The following is a 13,473-nucleotide window of genomic DNA, read 5'->3' on the forward strand; positions in this document are numbered from 1 at the left end:
AACTGTTTTGAGTTTGTGGTGCAAGATGCAAATTTCTGTTTGAAAAAGCTAGCCTTTGCTTTCCTAACTGCCTGTGTATATTGGTTCCTAACTTCCCTGAAAAGTTGCATATCGCGGGGGCTATTCGATGCTAATGCAGTACGCCACAGGATGTTTTTGTGCTGGTCAAGGGCAGTCGGGTCTGGAGTGAACCATGGGCTATATCTGTTCCTGTTTTTTTTTTTTATTAATGGGGCATGCTTATTTAAGATTGTGAGGATAGCACTTTTAAAGAATAACCAGGCATGTTCTACTGACGGAATGAGGTCAGTATCCTTCAAGGATACCCGGGCCAGGTTGATTAGAAAGGCCTGCTCACTGAAGTGTTTTAGGGAGGGTTTGACAGTGATGAGGGGTGGTCGTTTGACCGCAGACCCATAACGGACGCTAGGAGTGAGGCAGTGATCGCTGAGATCCCGGTTGAAGACGGCAAAGGTGTATTTGGAGTGCAGGTTGGTTAGGATGATATATATAAGGGTGCCTGTGTTTACGGATTTGGGGTTGTACCTGGTAGATTCATTGAGAATTTGTGTGAGATTAAAGGCATCAAGCTTAGATTGTAGGATGGCCGGGGTGTTAAGCATGTCCCAGTTTAGGTCACCTAACAGCACGAGCTCTGAAGATAGATGGGGGCAATCAATTCACATATGGTGTCCAGGGCACAGCTGGGGTCAGAAAGTGGTCTATAGCAAGCAGCAACGGTGAGAGACTTGTTTCTGGAAAGGTGGATTTTTAAAAGTATAAGCTCAAATTGTTCGGGCACAGACCTGGATAGTAATACAGAACTCTGCAGGCTATCTCTGCAGTAGATTGAAACTCCGCCCCCTTTGGCAGTTCTATCTTTTCGGGAAATGTTATAGTTAGGGATGGAAATTTCAGGGTTTTTGGTGGCCTTCCTAAGCCAGGATTCAGACATGACTTGGACATATGAGTTGGCACAGTGTGCTAAAGCAGTGGATAAAACAAACTCAGAGAGGAGGCTTCTAATGTTAACATGCATGAAACCAAGGCTTTTACGGTTACAGAAGTCAACAAATGACAGCGCCTGGGGAATGGGAGTAGAGCTAGGCACTGCAGGGCCAGGATTAACCTCTACATCACCAGAGGAGGAGTAGGGTAAGGGTATGGCTAACAGCTGTAAGACTGGTCATCTAGTACGTACGGAACAGAGAGTAAAAGGAGCAGGTTTCTGGGTGCGGTAGAATAGATTCGATGCATAATGTACAGACAAAGGTATGGTAGGATGGGAGTACAGTGGAGGTAAACCTAGGCATTGAGTGACAATGAGAGAGGTATTGTCTCTAGAGACATCAATTAAACCAGGTGAGGTCACCGCATGGGTGGGAGGTGGGACAAGAGGGTTAGCTGAGGCGTATTGAGCAGGGCTGGAGGCTCTACAGTGAAATACGACAATAATCACTAACCAAAACAGCAATGGACAAGGCGTATTGACATTAGAGAGAGGCATGCATAGCCGAGTGATCATAGGGTCCAGTGTGTAGCTGGGCGGGCTGGAGACACGGCGATTCAGACAACTAACGGGCCTAGAAGATATATATAGATCTATATATACAGTGCCTTGCAAAAGTATTCATCCCCTTGGTGTTTTCCCTATTTTTTTGCATTACAACCTGTAATTTTAAATCGGTTTTTATTTGGATTTCATGTAATGGACATACACAAAATAGTCCAAAAGGTGAAGTGAAATGAAAAAAATTACCTGTTTCATTTTTTAAAATATAAAATAAAAACAGAAAAGTGGTGCGTGCATATGTATTCACCCCCTTTGCTATGACATATATTGCAACCAATTACCTTCAGAAGTCACCTAATTAGTTAAATAAAGTCAACCTGTGTGCAATCTAAGTGTCGCATGATCTCAGTATATATAAATCTGTTCTGAAAGGCCCCAGTGTCTGCAATACCACTAAGCAAGGGGCAACACCAAGCAAGCGGCACCATGAAGACCAAGGAGCTCTCCAAACAGGTCAGTAATGAAGTTGTGGAGAAGTACAGATCAGGGATGGGTAATAAAAAGTATCAGAATTTGAACATCCCAAGGAGCGCCATTTAAACCCATTATTAAAAAATGTAAAGAATAGGGCACCACAACAAACCTGCCAAGAGAGGGCCACCCACCAAAACTCACAGACCAGGCAAGGAGGACATTAATCAGAGAGGCAACAAAGAGACCAAAGATAACCCTGAAGGAGTTGCAAAGCTCCACAGCGGAGATTGGAGGAGTATCTGTCCATAGGGACCACTTTAAGGGTACACTCCACAGAGCTGGGCTTTATGGAAGAGTGGCCAGAAAAAAAATCAAACATGTTTGGTGTTCGCCAAAAGGCAAGTGGGACACTCCTCAAACATATGGAAGAAGGTACTCCGATCAGATGAGACTAAAATTGATATTTTTGGCCATCAAGAAAAACGCTGTCTGGCATAAACCAAACACCTCTCATCACCCCGAGATAACCATCCCCACAGTGAAGTATGAGGGTGGCAGAATGGAAGGAATGATGGATGGTGCTAAATACAGGGAAATTCTTGAAGGAAACATGTTTGTCTCCCAGAGATTTGAGACTGGGACAGAGAACCTTCCAGCAGAACAATGACCCTAAGCATACTGCTAAAGCAACACTCGAGCGGTTTAAGGGGAAATGTTTAAATGTCTTGGAATGGCCTAGTCAAAGCCCAGACCTCAATCCAATTGAGGTATGTGGTATGACTTAAAGATTGATGTACACCAGCGGAACACATCCAACTTGAAGGAGCTGTAGCAGTTTTCCCTTGAAGAATGGGCAAAAATCCCAGTGGCTATATGTGCCAAGCTTATAGAGACATACCCCAAGAGACTTGCAGCAAAAGGTGGCTCTACAAAATATTGACCTTGGGGGGGGTGAATAGTTATGCAAGCTCAAGTTTTCTACTTTTTGGTCTTGTTTCTTGTTTGTTTCACAAGAAAAAATAAGTGGTATGCATGTTGTGTAAATCAAATGATACAACCCCCCCCCAAAATCTATTTTAATTACTGGTTGTAAGGCAACAAAATAGGAAAAATGCAAGCCACTGTATATATTCACCAGGAAATGACATCATGAACTTGTTTCTATTTATTTTTTACAATATGGTGTCCAAACATTTTAAGAGATGGGATTAATCTGCCTCTGTCTTCCACCATCCTTCTTACAATTCCCGACAGGTTATTAAAATGCCTTGAGTGATCTGCACTCAAATTTGAACTAATATTAACTTTCCAATGCTTCTGCGCCCAACCTCGAGGTGAGAAAATAACTGTGTGAATAATGAAAAAGCAATGGAAACCACAAAAGGAACCACACTGGTTCAACTTCACTCATTGGCAGGGTTAGTATTTTGGATGCTATTGAAGCTGAGCTCATCCGGTTGATTTATTAGTGTTTTGATGTTTCTGCTAGAATGTGAATATAATCCTAATTTACGGAAATGTTCATCTTTAGTCTGGCAGCTGTCATCAGGTCCTCTCTTTTATACTGGCAGCTTAATCCAAGCAGTATCAATCACTTCTTATCTAATCTTCTTTATTGGACTGGAATCATGCTACACTATTTTCCATTGTCTGAGATAGAGCTCTCTTTGTTCCAGACACTGAGTTTACCACAGGTTGAATAATCTATTAATTTAGACTCATTTGGCTTTATCTAGTTTAACATTTTGTTTGGTATACATTTCTCTTATGTGGGACAGGAACTCCGCTATTTCATTTATTTTTCACTAAATACTGTAATTGATTTCATCTAAGAGAGAAACAGTATATTGACAATGTTATTGCATTTTCTTTGTATCCTCTGTTTTAGTATCCATATACTTGAATTGTCTGTTAGCAGTTAAACTACACGTCTGTTTACTCAGGCAAGCCTTGAAGCAGCTTGGAGTTTAGGCCAAAGGATATCCTGGTTTTTCATCCAGATAACGTAGTATGTGCTGTATACTGTCTTGTTACTCTATGTGAATCATTTACGTTTACATTTAAGTCATTTAGCAGACGCTCTTATCCAGAGCGACTTACAAATTGGTGCATTCACCTTATGACATCCAGTAGAATAGTCACTTTACAATAGTGCATCTAAATCTTAAAGGGGGTGAGAAGGATTACTTATCCTATCCTAGGTATTCCTTAAAGAGGTGGGGTTTCAGGAGTCTCCGGAAGGTGGTGATTGACTCCGCTGTCCTGGCGTCGTGAGGGAGTTTGTTCCACCATTGGGGGGCCAGAGCAGCGAACAGTTTTGACTGGGCTGAGCGGGAACTGTACTTCCTCAGTGGTAGGGAGGCGAGCAGGCCAGAGGTGGATGAACGCAGTGCCCTTGTTTGGGTGTAGGGCCTGATCAGAGCCTGGAGGTACCGAGGTGCCGTTCCCCTCACAGCTCCGTAGGCAAGCACCATGGTCTTGTAGCGGATGCGAGCTTCAACTGGAAGCCAGTGGAGAGAGCGGAGGAGCGGGGTGACGTGAGAGAACTTGGGAAGGTTGAACACCAGACGGGCTGCGGCGTTCTGGATGAGTTGTAGGGGTTTAATGGCACAGGCAGGGAGCCCAGCCAACAGCGAGTTGCAGTAGTCCAAACGGGAGATGACAAGTGCCTGGATTAGGACCTGCGCCGCTTCCTGTGTGAGGCAGGGTCGTACTCTGCGGATGTTGTAGAGCATGAACCTACAGGAACGGGCCACCGCCTTGATGTTAGTTGAGAACGACAGGGTGTTGTCCAGGATCACGTCAAGGTTCTTAGCGCTCTGGGAGGAGGACACAATGGAGTTGTCAACCGTGATGGCGAGATCATGGAACGGGCAGTCCTTCCCCGGGAGGAAGAGCAGCTCCGTCTTGCCGAGGTTCAGCTTGAGGTGGTGATCCGTCATCCACACTGATATGTCTGCCAGACATGCAGAGATGCGATTCGCCACCTGGTCATCAGAAGGGGGAAAGGAGAAGATTAATTGTGTGTCGTCTGCATAGCAATGATAGGAGAGACCATGTGAGGTTATGACAGAGCCAAGTGACTTGGTGTATAGCGAGAATAGGAGAGGGCCTAGAACAGAGCCCTGGGGGACACCAGTGGTGATTGCGCGTGGTGAGGAGACAGATTCTCGCCACGCCACCTGGTAGGAGCGACCTGTCAGGTAGGACGCAATCCAAGCGTGGGCCGCGCCGGAGATGCCCAACTCGGAGAGGGTGGAGAGGAGGATCTGATGGTTCACAGTATCGAAGGCAGCCGATAGGTCTAGAAGGATGAGAGCAGAGGAGAGAGAGTTAGCTTTAGCGGTGCAGAGCGCCTCCGTGATACAGAGAAGAGCAGTCTCAGTTGAATGACTAGTCTTGAAACCTGACTGATTTGGATCAAGAAGGTCATTCAGAGAGAGATAGCGGGAGAGCTGGCCAAGGACGGCACGTTCAAGAGTTTTGGAGAGAAAAGAAAGAAGGGATACTGGTCTGTAGTTGTTGACATCGGAGGGATTGAGTGTAGGTTTTTTCAGAAGGGGTGCAACTCTCGCTCTCTTGAGGACGGAAGGGACGTAGCCAGCGGTCAGGGATGAGTTGATGAGGGAGGTGAGGTAAGGGAGAAGGTCTCCGGAAATGGTCTGGAGAAGAGAGGAGGGGATAGGGTCAAGCGGGCAGGTTGTTGGGCGGCCGGCCGTCACAAGACGCGAGATTTCATCTGGAGAGAGAGGGGAGAAAGAGGTCAGAGCACAGGGTAGGGCAGTGTGAGCAGAACCAGCGGTGCCGTTTGACTTAGCAAACGAGGATCGGATGTCGTCGACCTTCTTTTCAAAATGGTTGACGAAGTCATCTGCAGAGAGGGAGGAGGGGGGGGGGGAGGGGGAGGAGGATTCAGGAGTGAGGAGAAGGTGGCAAAGAGCTTCCTAGGGTTAGAGGCAGATGAATCACTTCTCTCCTCTTTTTATGACACTTTATTTATTTTATGGAACTCTGTGACCAGTCTGAGCCGTCAGTAATGTGTGAACTCCATCTCAGCAGTCTCTGATTCTAGGGTACAGCGGACATGTTAGTTCTGCTCCTAAATGGGGTTCTCTGCAGCTGGAGATGTTTTGGAGTGTTTTTAAGATTCAGTGTACAGTGGTATGTGGGTCAATTTGTTAGGAAGATTTTATTTCCTGTTTTGAAGTCATGCAACAGGTGCTTCGTTTTTGAAAATGAGAATTATCTCCAATGATCTTTCCTTTTGAAGTTTAGGTTATTATATTTTTTTTACAATACCTGTCTGTGCATATTAAGTGTGCTTTAGTCTATGGTACAATCCTCTGGTACAAGCCTCTGGTTCAAACTTGCTTTATGGTATGAGATTTATAAAATAAACACCAATGCCATGCAATGCAACAGGGACTGCACAGTTTGTATAAAAGCCTGATATATGAAATAAACCCCTGCAAAACTGCCATCACAGTGTAAGAGCAACCTCATCTATAATAGTGACACATTCTTGGATGTTTGAAGTGATAAATTTATGGTCTTGTTGAACAACATTGTCAAAATGAAGTCATTTCTGGTGCTTAGATGGTTAACCCAGAGAGGGCAGGAAAGAAGCTTTCCATTGGCCATGCTGAATGAAAGTCCTGTGTTCTAGTGTTTCATAGCAGCTGAGGCCTAGCCTCCTGAGCTCAACTCCAGCCCACTCATCTGGTTCTATTTAAGGCCTCTGGTGTCGACTCTTATGATTGGCGTACACAACCCCCCTACTCTTCCTCCAGCCCCAACGAGGAGGAGAAGGAGGCTTTTTAGCAGTGTTTATTTTCCAGGGGAAACCGTTCCTCTATCCCACTACACTGTCCCATCTGTAAACTGCTGCTGCTCTGTCTCACTATTGCTCTCCTCTCTTTCTCCTCTCTCTTTCTCTACCTAAACCCATCTATTCCTATTTTTATTATCTCAAGTTTGGACAATGGATGAGGCCCCCCAACATCATAGAATGGATTCTCTTCAGCTAACTGCTTGATGTTTTTGGGGGGACTTTTAGTTTTCTTTTTAGACTCTCCACTGCCCCTGGTTTTGGGCTGGTGGGGGATCCAGCTATATGGCCAGACTCTTGGGAAGATGCACTGAGCCCAGCGTGTGTTCCCATTGGCTAAGGTCTACTGACAAATTGGCCTATGGCACAGCGGGTGCCCGGCAGTCGCTCTCGCGGACCCATGCCCGGGAGTTGGCTGACAGCTTGTTTTTTCCCATCAACCCCAGGCTTGGATGGTGCGGATCCTATGCTACTGGAGCAGTACATGGTGGTGGCCAACTATGAGAAGCAGGAGCCAGCGGAAATCAGCCTGCAGGCCGGCGAACTGGTGGACGTCATCGATAAGAGCGAGAGCGGTGAGTTACCAACTTACACATGCATATGCATACACATGCACGCACACACACACAGAGATGCACATGCATGCACACTTTCCGGCCAGCATCAACATGAGCACTTCCATTTTCACCTCTCAGTCTGGGTTTCCTGTCTTTCCCTCATCCCGATAGTTTCCCTCATGTTACCTCCTCTCCCTATCTTTCTCTCTCTCTCCCCTCCCTCTTTGTCCACAGCCTTCCAACTGTGCCTTAGCCCCATCTGGAGGCTTGCTTTGGCCTGCAGAGAGGCCTGTTTTTTTTCCCTTTGTTGGTTTAGGCTGGGGGCCAGAATGTTGCTTTTTGTAGGGGGAACGTCTCTCAGACTTCTTTATTAATTATCCAGCTCACTTTAATGGAAAGACATATGCCAGCTGCACAGGGTCCTGAGTCAGCTGCTTAACCTCTAAAAATGGAGTGCTAGGAGTGCTAAACCCTGCACACACAGCCCTTAAGAACTGAAAATGATTTTCATCTAGCCCTTGTTATGAGATTCATTCAATTTGTCTTTTTTCTGTAAGTGTATTTCACAATGAGGTGTGGTAGACGTTCGCAGAGCTGCCTCTTGACTATTATGCATATTATGCCCTCCAGTAGAAACAAAGACATGATGTACTCTTTATAAAGTGGCCTTACTTGATGATGGCCTTTCCTTACTTGATGATGGCCTTTCCTTTCTTGATGATGGCCTTGCCTTACTTGAGGATGGCCTTGCCTTACTTGAAGATGGCCTTGCCTTACTTGAGGATGGCCTTGCCTTACTTGAGGATGGCCTTGCCTTACTTGAGGATGGCCTTGCCTTACTTGAGGATGGCCTTGCCTTTCTTGAGGATGGCCTTGCCTTTCTTGAGGATGGCCTTGCCTTTCTTGAGGATGGCCTTGACTTTCTTGAGGATGGCCTTGCCTTTCTTGAGGATGGCCTTGCCTTTCTTGAGGATGGCCTTGCCTTTCTTGAGGATGGCCTTGCCTTTCTTGAGGATGGCCTCACTTGATGATGGTCTTACTTGATATGATGTCAGTGTTTACTTTTGCCGCTACACTTTGACACAGTTAAGGCTTCTCACAAACCCTTGCACTATAACATCAAAGCACATCTCACCAATTAACTGAACCACAGTTTTAGCTGATGCAGCATAAGGAAACCTGTAGTTTTACTGTCCCTTCAGCAGAATGAAATGAGAGGTTTTGTCATGTCCATCTCATGAGCCTCTAGAGAGAGAGAGACAGGCTCTGTAACAGAGGTTGACATCCTGGCTTTAATGGTGTGCCCAGACAGTAAAGCACTAATGGGACTCATGTGTTCTTCAGAGGGGAGGAGAAACGGGGATCAGAAAGCAATTGGTTTCACATTGGGTGTGAGTGAAACCCCATGCCATAGTGGCCTAAAGGAATAGAGTCAATTGGCTGCTTTGAAGTGTCTGTACCCAACCTTTTGAGTTCCTCCATTTATTTTCCTGTCTTGGTCCAGTTGGATTTGAGCCCACTAGGGAGTCACTTTGAGGCAGATTTCCAAACACCTTGAAGTCCTTTTGCCCAAGGCCTTGACCTGAGTCCTTTCCTCCATAATTAGCAAGGACCTTGATGGATGGTGCTGGAGACTGGCTGCAGTACATTTTGATGACTACAGGGTAAATGTGTCACTGGTTAGGGAGTTCATCCACCTGCAGGTCTAACTGAATCACTGTTTGATTCATAGGAACACAACCTATAGTGTATAGACAGTATTTGACATAAAGGACTCAAAGCACTGTAGGCTAGGGACTCCCAAGTATTATAAAGGTAGCTAAAGCCAATCCACTCAGCGTACTGTGTTCAACAAAATGGTTAGCATTAGCTGAAGCCTATTTTGTTATACAGAATGTTTAGCGTTAGCTAAAGCCTGTAGTGTTCATCAAAACCGTTAGCATTTGCTGAAGCCTGTTGTGTTCAACAGAATGGTTTGCATTAGCTAAAGCCTTGACACCTCCTGGACAGCATAGGCTAAGCTGCAATGTGGGTGACATCATTCCTCAGCCCTGTGCCAATGCTAACAGTTCCAGGTGTGCGTAAAAGAGTCCATTTAGTTTATTATCCATTTCTCACAGAATAAGTTAATGTCTTTTATGGCAACTGACAGGTTGCTTTCTCTCTCAGACTTTCAGTGGTGAACAAGTTAGTTATAGGCTCTTTATGAACCCAAAGCTGCTAAAAAGTCTCCATACTTCTCTGTGGAATGATGCCAAAAAGGTTCTGCAGGTCTTTAGAGGCTTGTACATTTATTAAAGGGTGTGAATATGGTGTGTTGACATTTTACCATTCCTCTTCTACAGAGTGCTATCATGAATAAGATGGCTGGGAATGTAATTTGTCCTTATGTCTGTGTAGTGTATGCATGGCGTAAGAGTGCAATTATATTGTGCTTTACTTATTACCATGTTGGTTCTCAAATGTGAACATAGAGTTACTTACCAAAGTGCTTTCTATGTACCTTCATTGTACAAGGTAAATTTAAATGTGAATTTCACTGTTACCGTATCCAAGGTTAATGCCATTGTAATGCAAAGGATTGCCCACTACACTAAAGGGAAGGCATGTGTTCTTACATTGGATTATATAATATATTTCTTACAGTGGCTTTGAATCTAGGTCATATATGCAAGCTCCGGTTTATCAGTGTTCCATGTCCCTTTACCAGGACAAGTCAGTATTTTCCATTGCAATGGTTTGTTGATACTGTACTGCTTTTGGCCTCCAGTCGCTGTCATAGTTAATAATGATTCATGTTTTCATGAGAGGGTGTTCCTTGTTATTGGATCAGGTACCAGAGGGGTATACTACAAAGCAAGCCCAATGACTTAACTAGCTAACTTATTCTGAAATAACTTTACATTTGTTAGAAAGATATGCTTGAAATTGACTCAACAACCAAAACAACATATCTAGCTGGCTAAATCATTGATCCTGGTTTGTACTATATTCCTCTGGTTAATCAACATAGCTCAGAATGGCAATGTGTGTTGTGGACGCACTCAGCTCTGATTTTATTTTTCACATTTTTTTCTTTTTTTTTATGTATATCATCATAGAATTCTTGTGAAATAATCTTTAAGACAAGGAATGCTGCGCTGCCAGGACTCATCCAAGACAGAGAAATGGTACAAGATCTATGTTTTTGATTATGTAATTTTCTCAGCGTTGCATAAAAATCAATTGCCACTTTTTAGGATACTCAAAAGAAGTGTTCCATCAGTGTTTTTATCCCTGATGCCCTTGCAGTTGCTTGCATTTGTTTGATTGCAATTCCTCTAATGGTCTATTTTCACAACTGAATTAAGTCAGAGCTTGTCAGAGAGAGACCCTAGCTTTGAAGAGTAGAGGTGTGTGGGGTGGGGAGAGAGTCAGGGGGAATATGGAAAAAGCCATTTCCTGCCAAAGTTAGTGGTTCAGAGGTTGGTTCATTATAATGGATCCTCCAGGATGCTCCTCAACATATACACTGTGTTAGAGAGATGTTAACCAAGGATAGGCTAAACTAGCACTCCACTTTTTAACCTTCACTTAACCAGGTGGGTCAATTAAGAACAATGTCGTCTTTATGGCAATTACGACCTGGCACAACAGACCCAGTGCATTTCTCTGAGGTTCAAGTGCACTTCAGTCTACTGTTGAACTTTTCTTGTTATCGAAATGTGTAGGAAAGGTAAAGAATTTCCATCTTGAGGTATGCTGCCTGTTGTCTAGTCTACTATATACCTCAAGGGCAGTGTTAAGCTAGCCTTGCCCAGTCCAACCCAGATAATATCCCTCTAAATCTTTTCTGACCACTGTGCGTTTACATTGGCCTTGCTCCAAGTCTAGATCAGCTTTTTGAATTGTAATTTGCCAAATTAACTCCAGGAATGTCTGTGTCGGAGAGGGCAGCAACTCGGGTTTGTCAGCCCCTCAGGCTCTCATAGCCTCTCTGTACCACCCTGCGTGTGTTTCCGTCAATGAACCAATAACTGCGTTAATCAGTGGTGAATTCTGGGAACACGTTGTAGGGTATTTTAGTCTGCTTAAGGGCTCTCAAATGTTAAAGCTGTGTCCCAATTCTCTTCCCCATCTCTCTTCGTTATTGATGGACCATGGATACGTTGAGGAGGAACTAGATGGCTTTCCTACGTACTGTATTACTCTCTGCTCTTAAATCCTCTCTGATACTGTAGATCAGTGTTCATGAGGGACAGGAGATGTGAATAGGAAGCTGTTGAACACCATTTGGCTACGGCCAGACAATGGACATGAACCAATGGATTCGTGAGGCGCCTCACACTTAGGAACAACCATTAAAGTTAAATAGCATTTTAGAGGGTTGGGATATCAGGCACATCTCACATGCCATCTGTGCTGTCTAGAGCCTGGGACTGTAGAAGGCTTTTCTAAAGCTACGTACAGTACACCATGAGGGGATCCTTTCATATTCTAAGGTGCTGCGTGGGTTGTTCCTTAGGTCAACATTAGTTCTTATGGCGTTTTTCGCCTAGCACTTTTAACAGAACCATCGCTGGTAATTGGACCCAGTGTTTTATAAAAGAACTGAAAGTGAATGTATTGCAATTGATATATTTCCCCTTTGATACAGTGTTAATAACTACAGAAGCTTGAACTGAATTAGGTTTTCTCCTGCAGTGCTTTGAATTTACCACAGGAGGACTCCAATGATGTTGTAGAAACAGTCTAATAGTTATGTAAATAAGGTATTTATATTCTTAATACATTTGCAAACATTTCTAAAAACCTGTTTTCGCTTTGTCATTATGGGTTATTGTTAGTGATGCACCAATATGACATTTTTGGCCAATACCGATATCCGATATTTTCCTTTGCGCCCCAAAAAAAACAGTTACCGATAACCGATATTTATCATTTTAGCCGCCTTTTTAAGCATTCTAGTACACTTAAATAGTTAACACACACATGGACACAGCGGTCTAAGGCACTGCATCTAAGTGCAAAAGGCCCTGGTTCGAATCCAGGCTGTATCACATCCGGCCCTGATTGGGAGTCCCATAGGGCGGCGCACAATTGGCCCAGCGTTGTCCGGGTTTGGCCGGAGTAGGCTGTCATTGTAAATAAGAATGTTGTTCTTAATTGACTTGCCTATGTAAATAAAGGTCACACACTCACACCACACTGACCAAAAAGTTATTTTGTTGGCATTTACGTATGTCCCCATTTACCAGTAAAACATCATCAAAACCTATTTCTTTCACTTACCTGCTGTGCTGTTTCGTTGTTCATTTGTTAGGTCATTTCATTCTCAACCATTTTCTATGGAACGCCAATTTGGTCTTTGCCATGGAAAGGCGTTTTGGTCTTTGCGTGTCAAAAAATATACTATTTAACACTTTGACGTGTCAATTAAGCTTGATGACCAATCAGGACCTGAAATGACTGCACGTCACATAATAATTTAACACGTTCATAATTTTTTTTACATAGTTATTACACATTGATTACACTATCACTCGTATTTCATGTCACAACGATTCGTCGATAGGTATGCTAATATGCTAGTGAAGTTGTCTCGCGCACGTACAGTGCTGGTCATAAAAAAAAAAAAAGGCTAGCTAGATCATGGATGCAAACAATGTTCTTCCCCAAAAACAAAGCAAAACGACATATGTTTAAGTAACTATAGTTAGCTAGCTAACCTATAGCTAGGCGTCATAATCTAAAATAACCCTAATTTATAAGACAGTTCTTATTTGAGTAATGGTGGTCAAATCAAATCAAATCAAATGTTATTTGTCACATACACATGGTTAGCAGATGTTAATGCGAGTGTAGCGAAATGCTTGTGCTTCTAGTTCCGACAATGCAGTAATAACCAACAAGTAATCTAACTAACAATTCCAAAACTACTGTCTTATACACAGTGTAAGGGGATAAAGAATATGTACATAAAGATATATGAATGAGTGATGGTACAGAGCAGCATAGGCAAGATACAGTAGATGGTATCGAGTACAGTATATCCATATGAGATGAGTATGTAAACAAAGTGGCATAGTTAAAGTGGCTAGTGATACATGTATTACATAAGG

The 13,473-nt window shown here is 43.7% G+C and overlaps 1 protein-coding gene across 3 annotated transcripts in view; it reads left to right on the plus strand.

Annotated features, from left to right (window-relative positions):
* Positions 1–13,473, plus strand: part of LOC118369727 (SH3 and PX domain-containing protein 2A-like) — a 116,844-nt gene that overhangs the window by 61,541 nt on the left and 41,830 nt on the right. For all 3 annotated transcript variants that reach the window (XM_035754374.2, XM_035754370.2, XM_035754371.2), the window contains exon 7: positions 7,262–7,390. In XM_035754374.2, coding sequence (XP_035610267.1) covers positions 7,262–7,390 — 129 coding nt within the window. The remainder of the gene's footprint in view (positions 1–7,261; positions 7,391–13,473) is intronic.

Source organism: Oncorhynchus keta, chromosome 36, assembly GCF_023373465.1.
Source record: "Oncorhynchus keta strain PuntledgeMale-10-30-2019 chromosome 36, Oket_V2, whole genome shotgun sequence".
NCBI classification, from domain to species: Eukaryota; Metazoa; Chordata; class Actinopteri; order Salmoniformes; family Salmonidae; genus Oncorhynchus; species Oncorhynchus keta.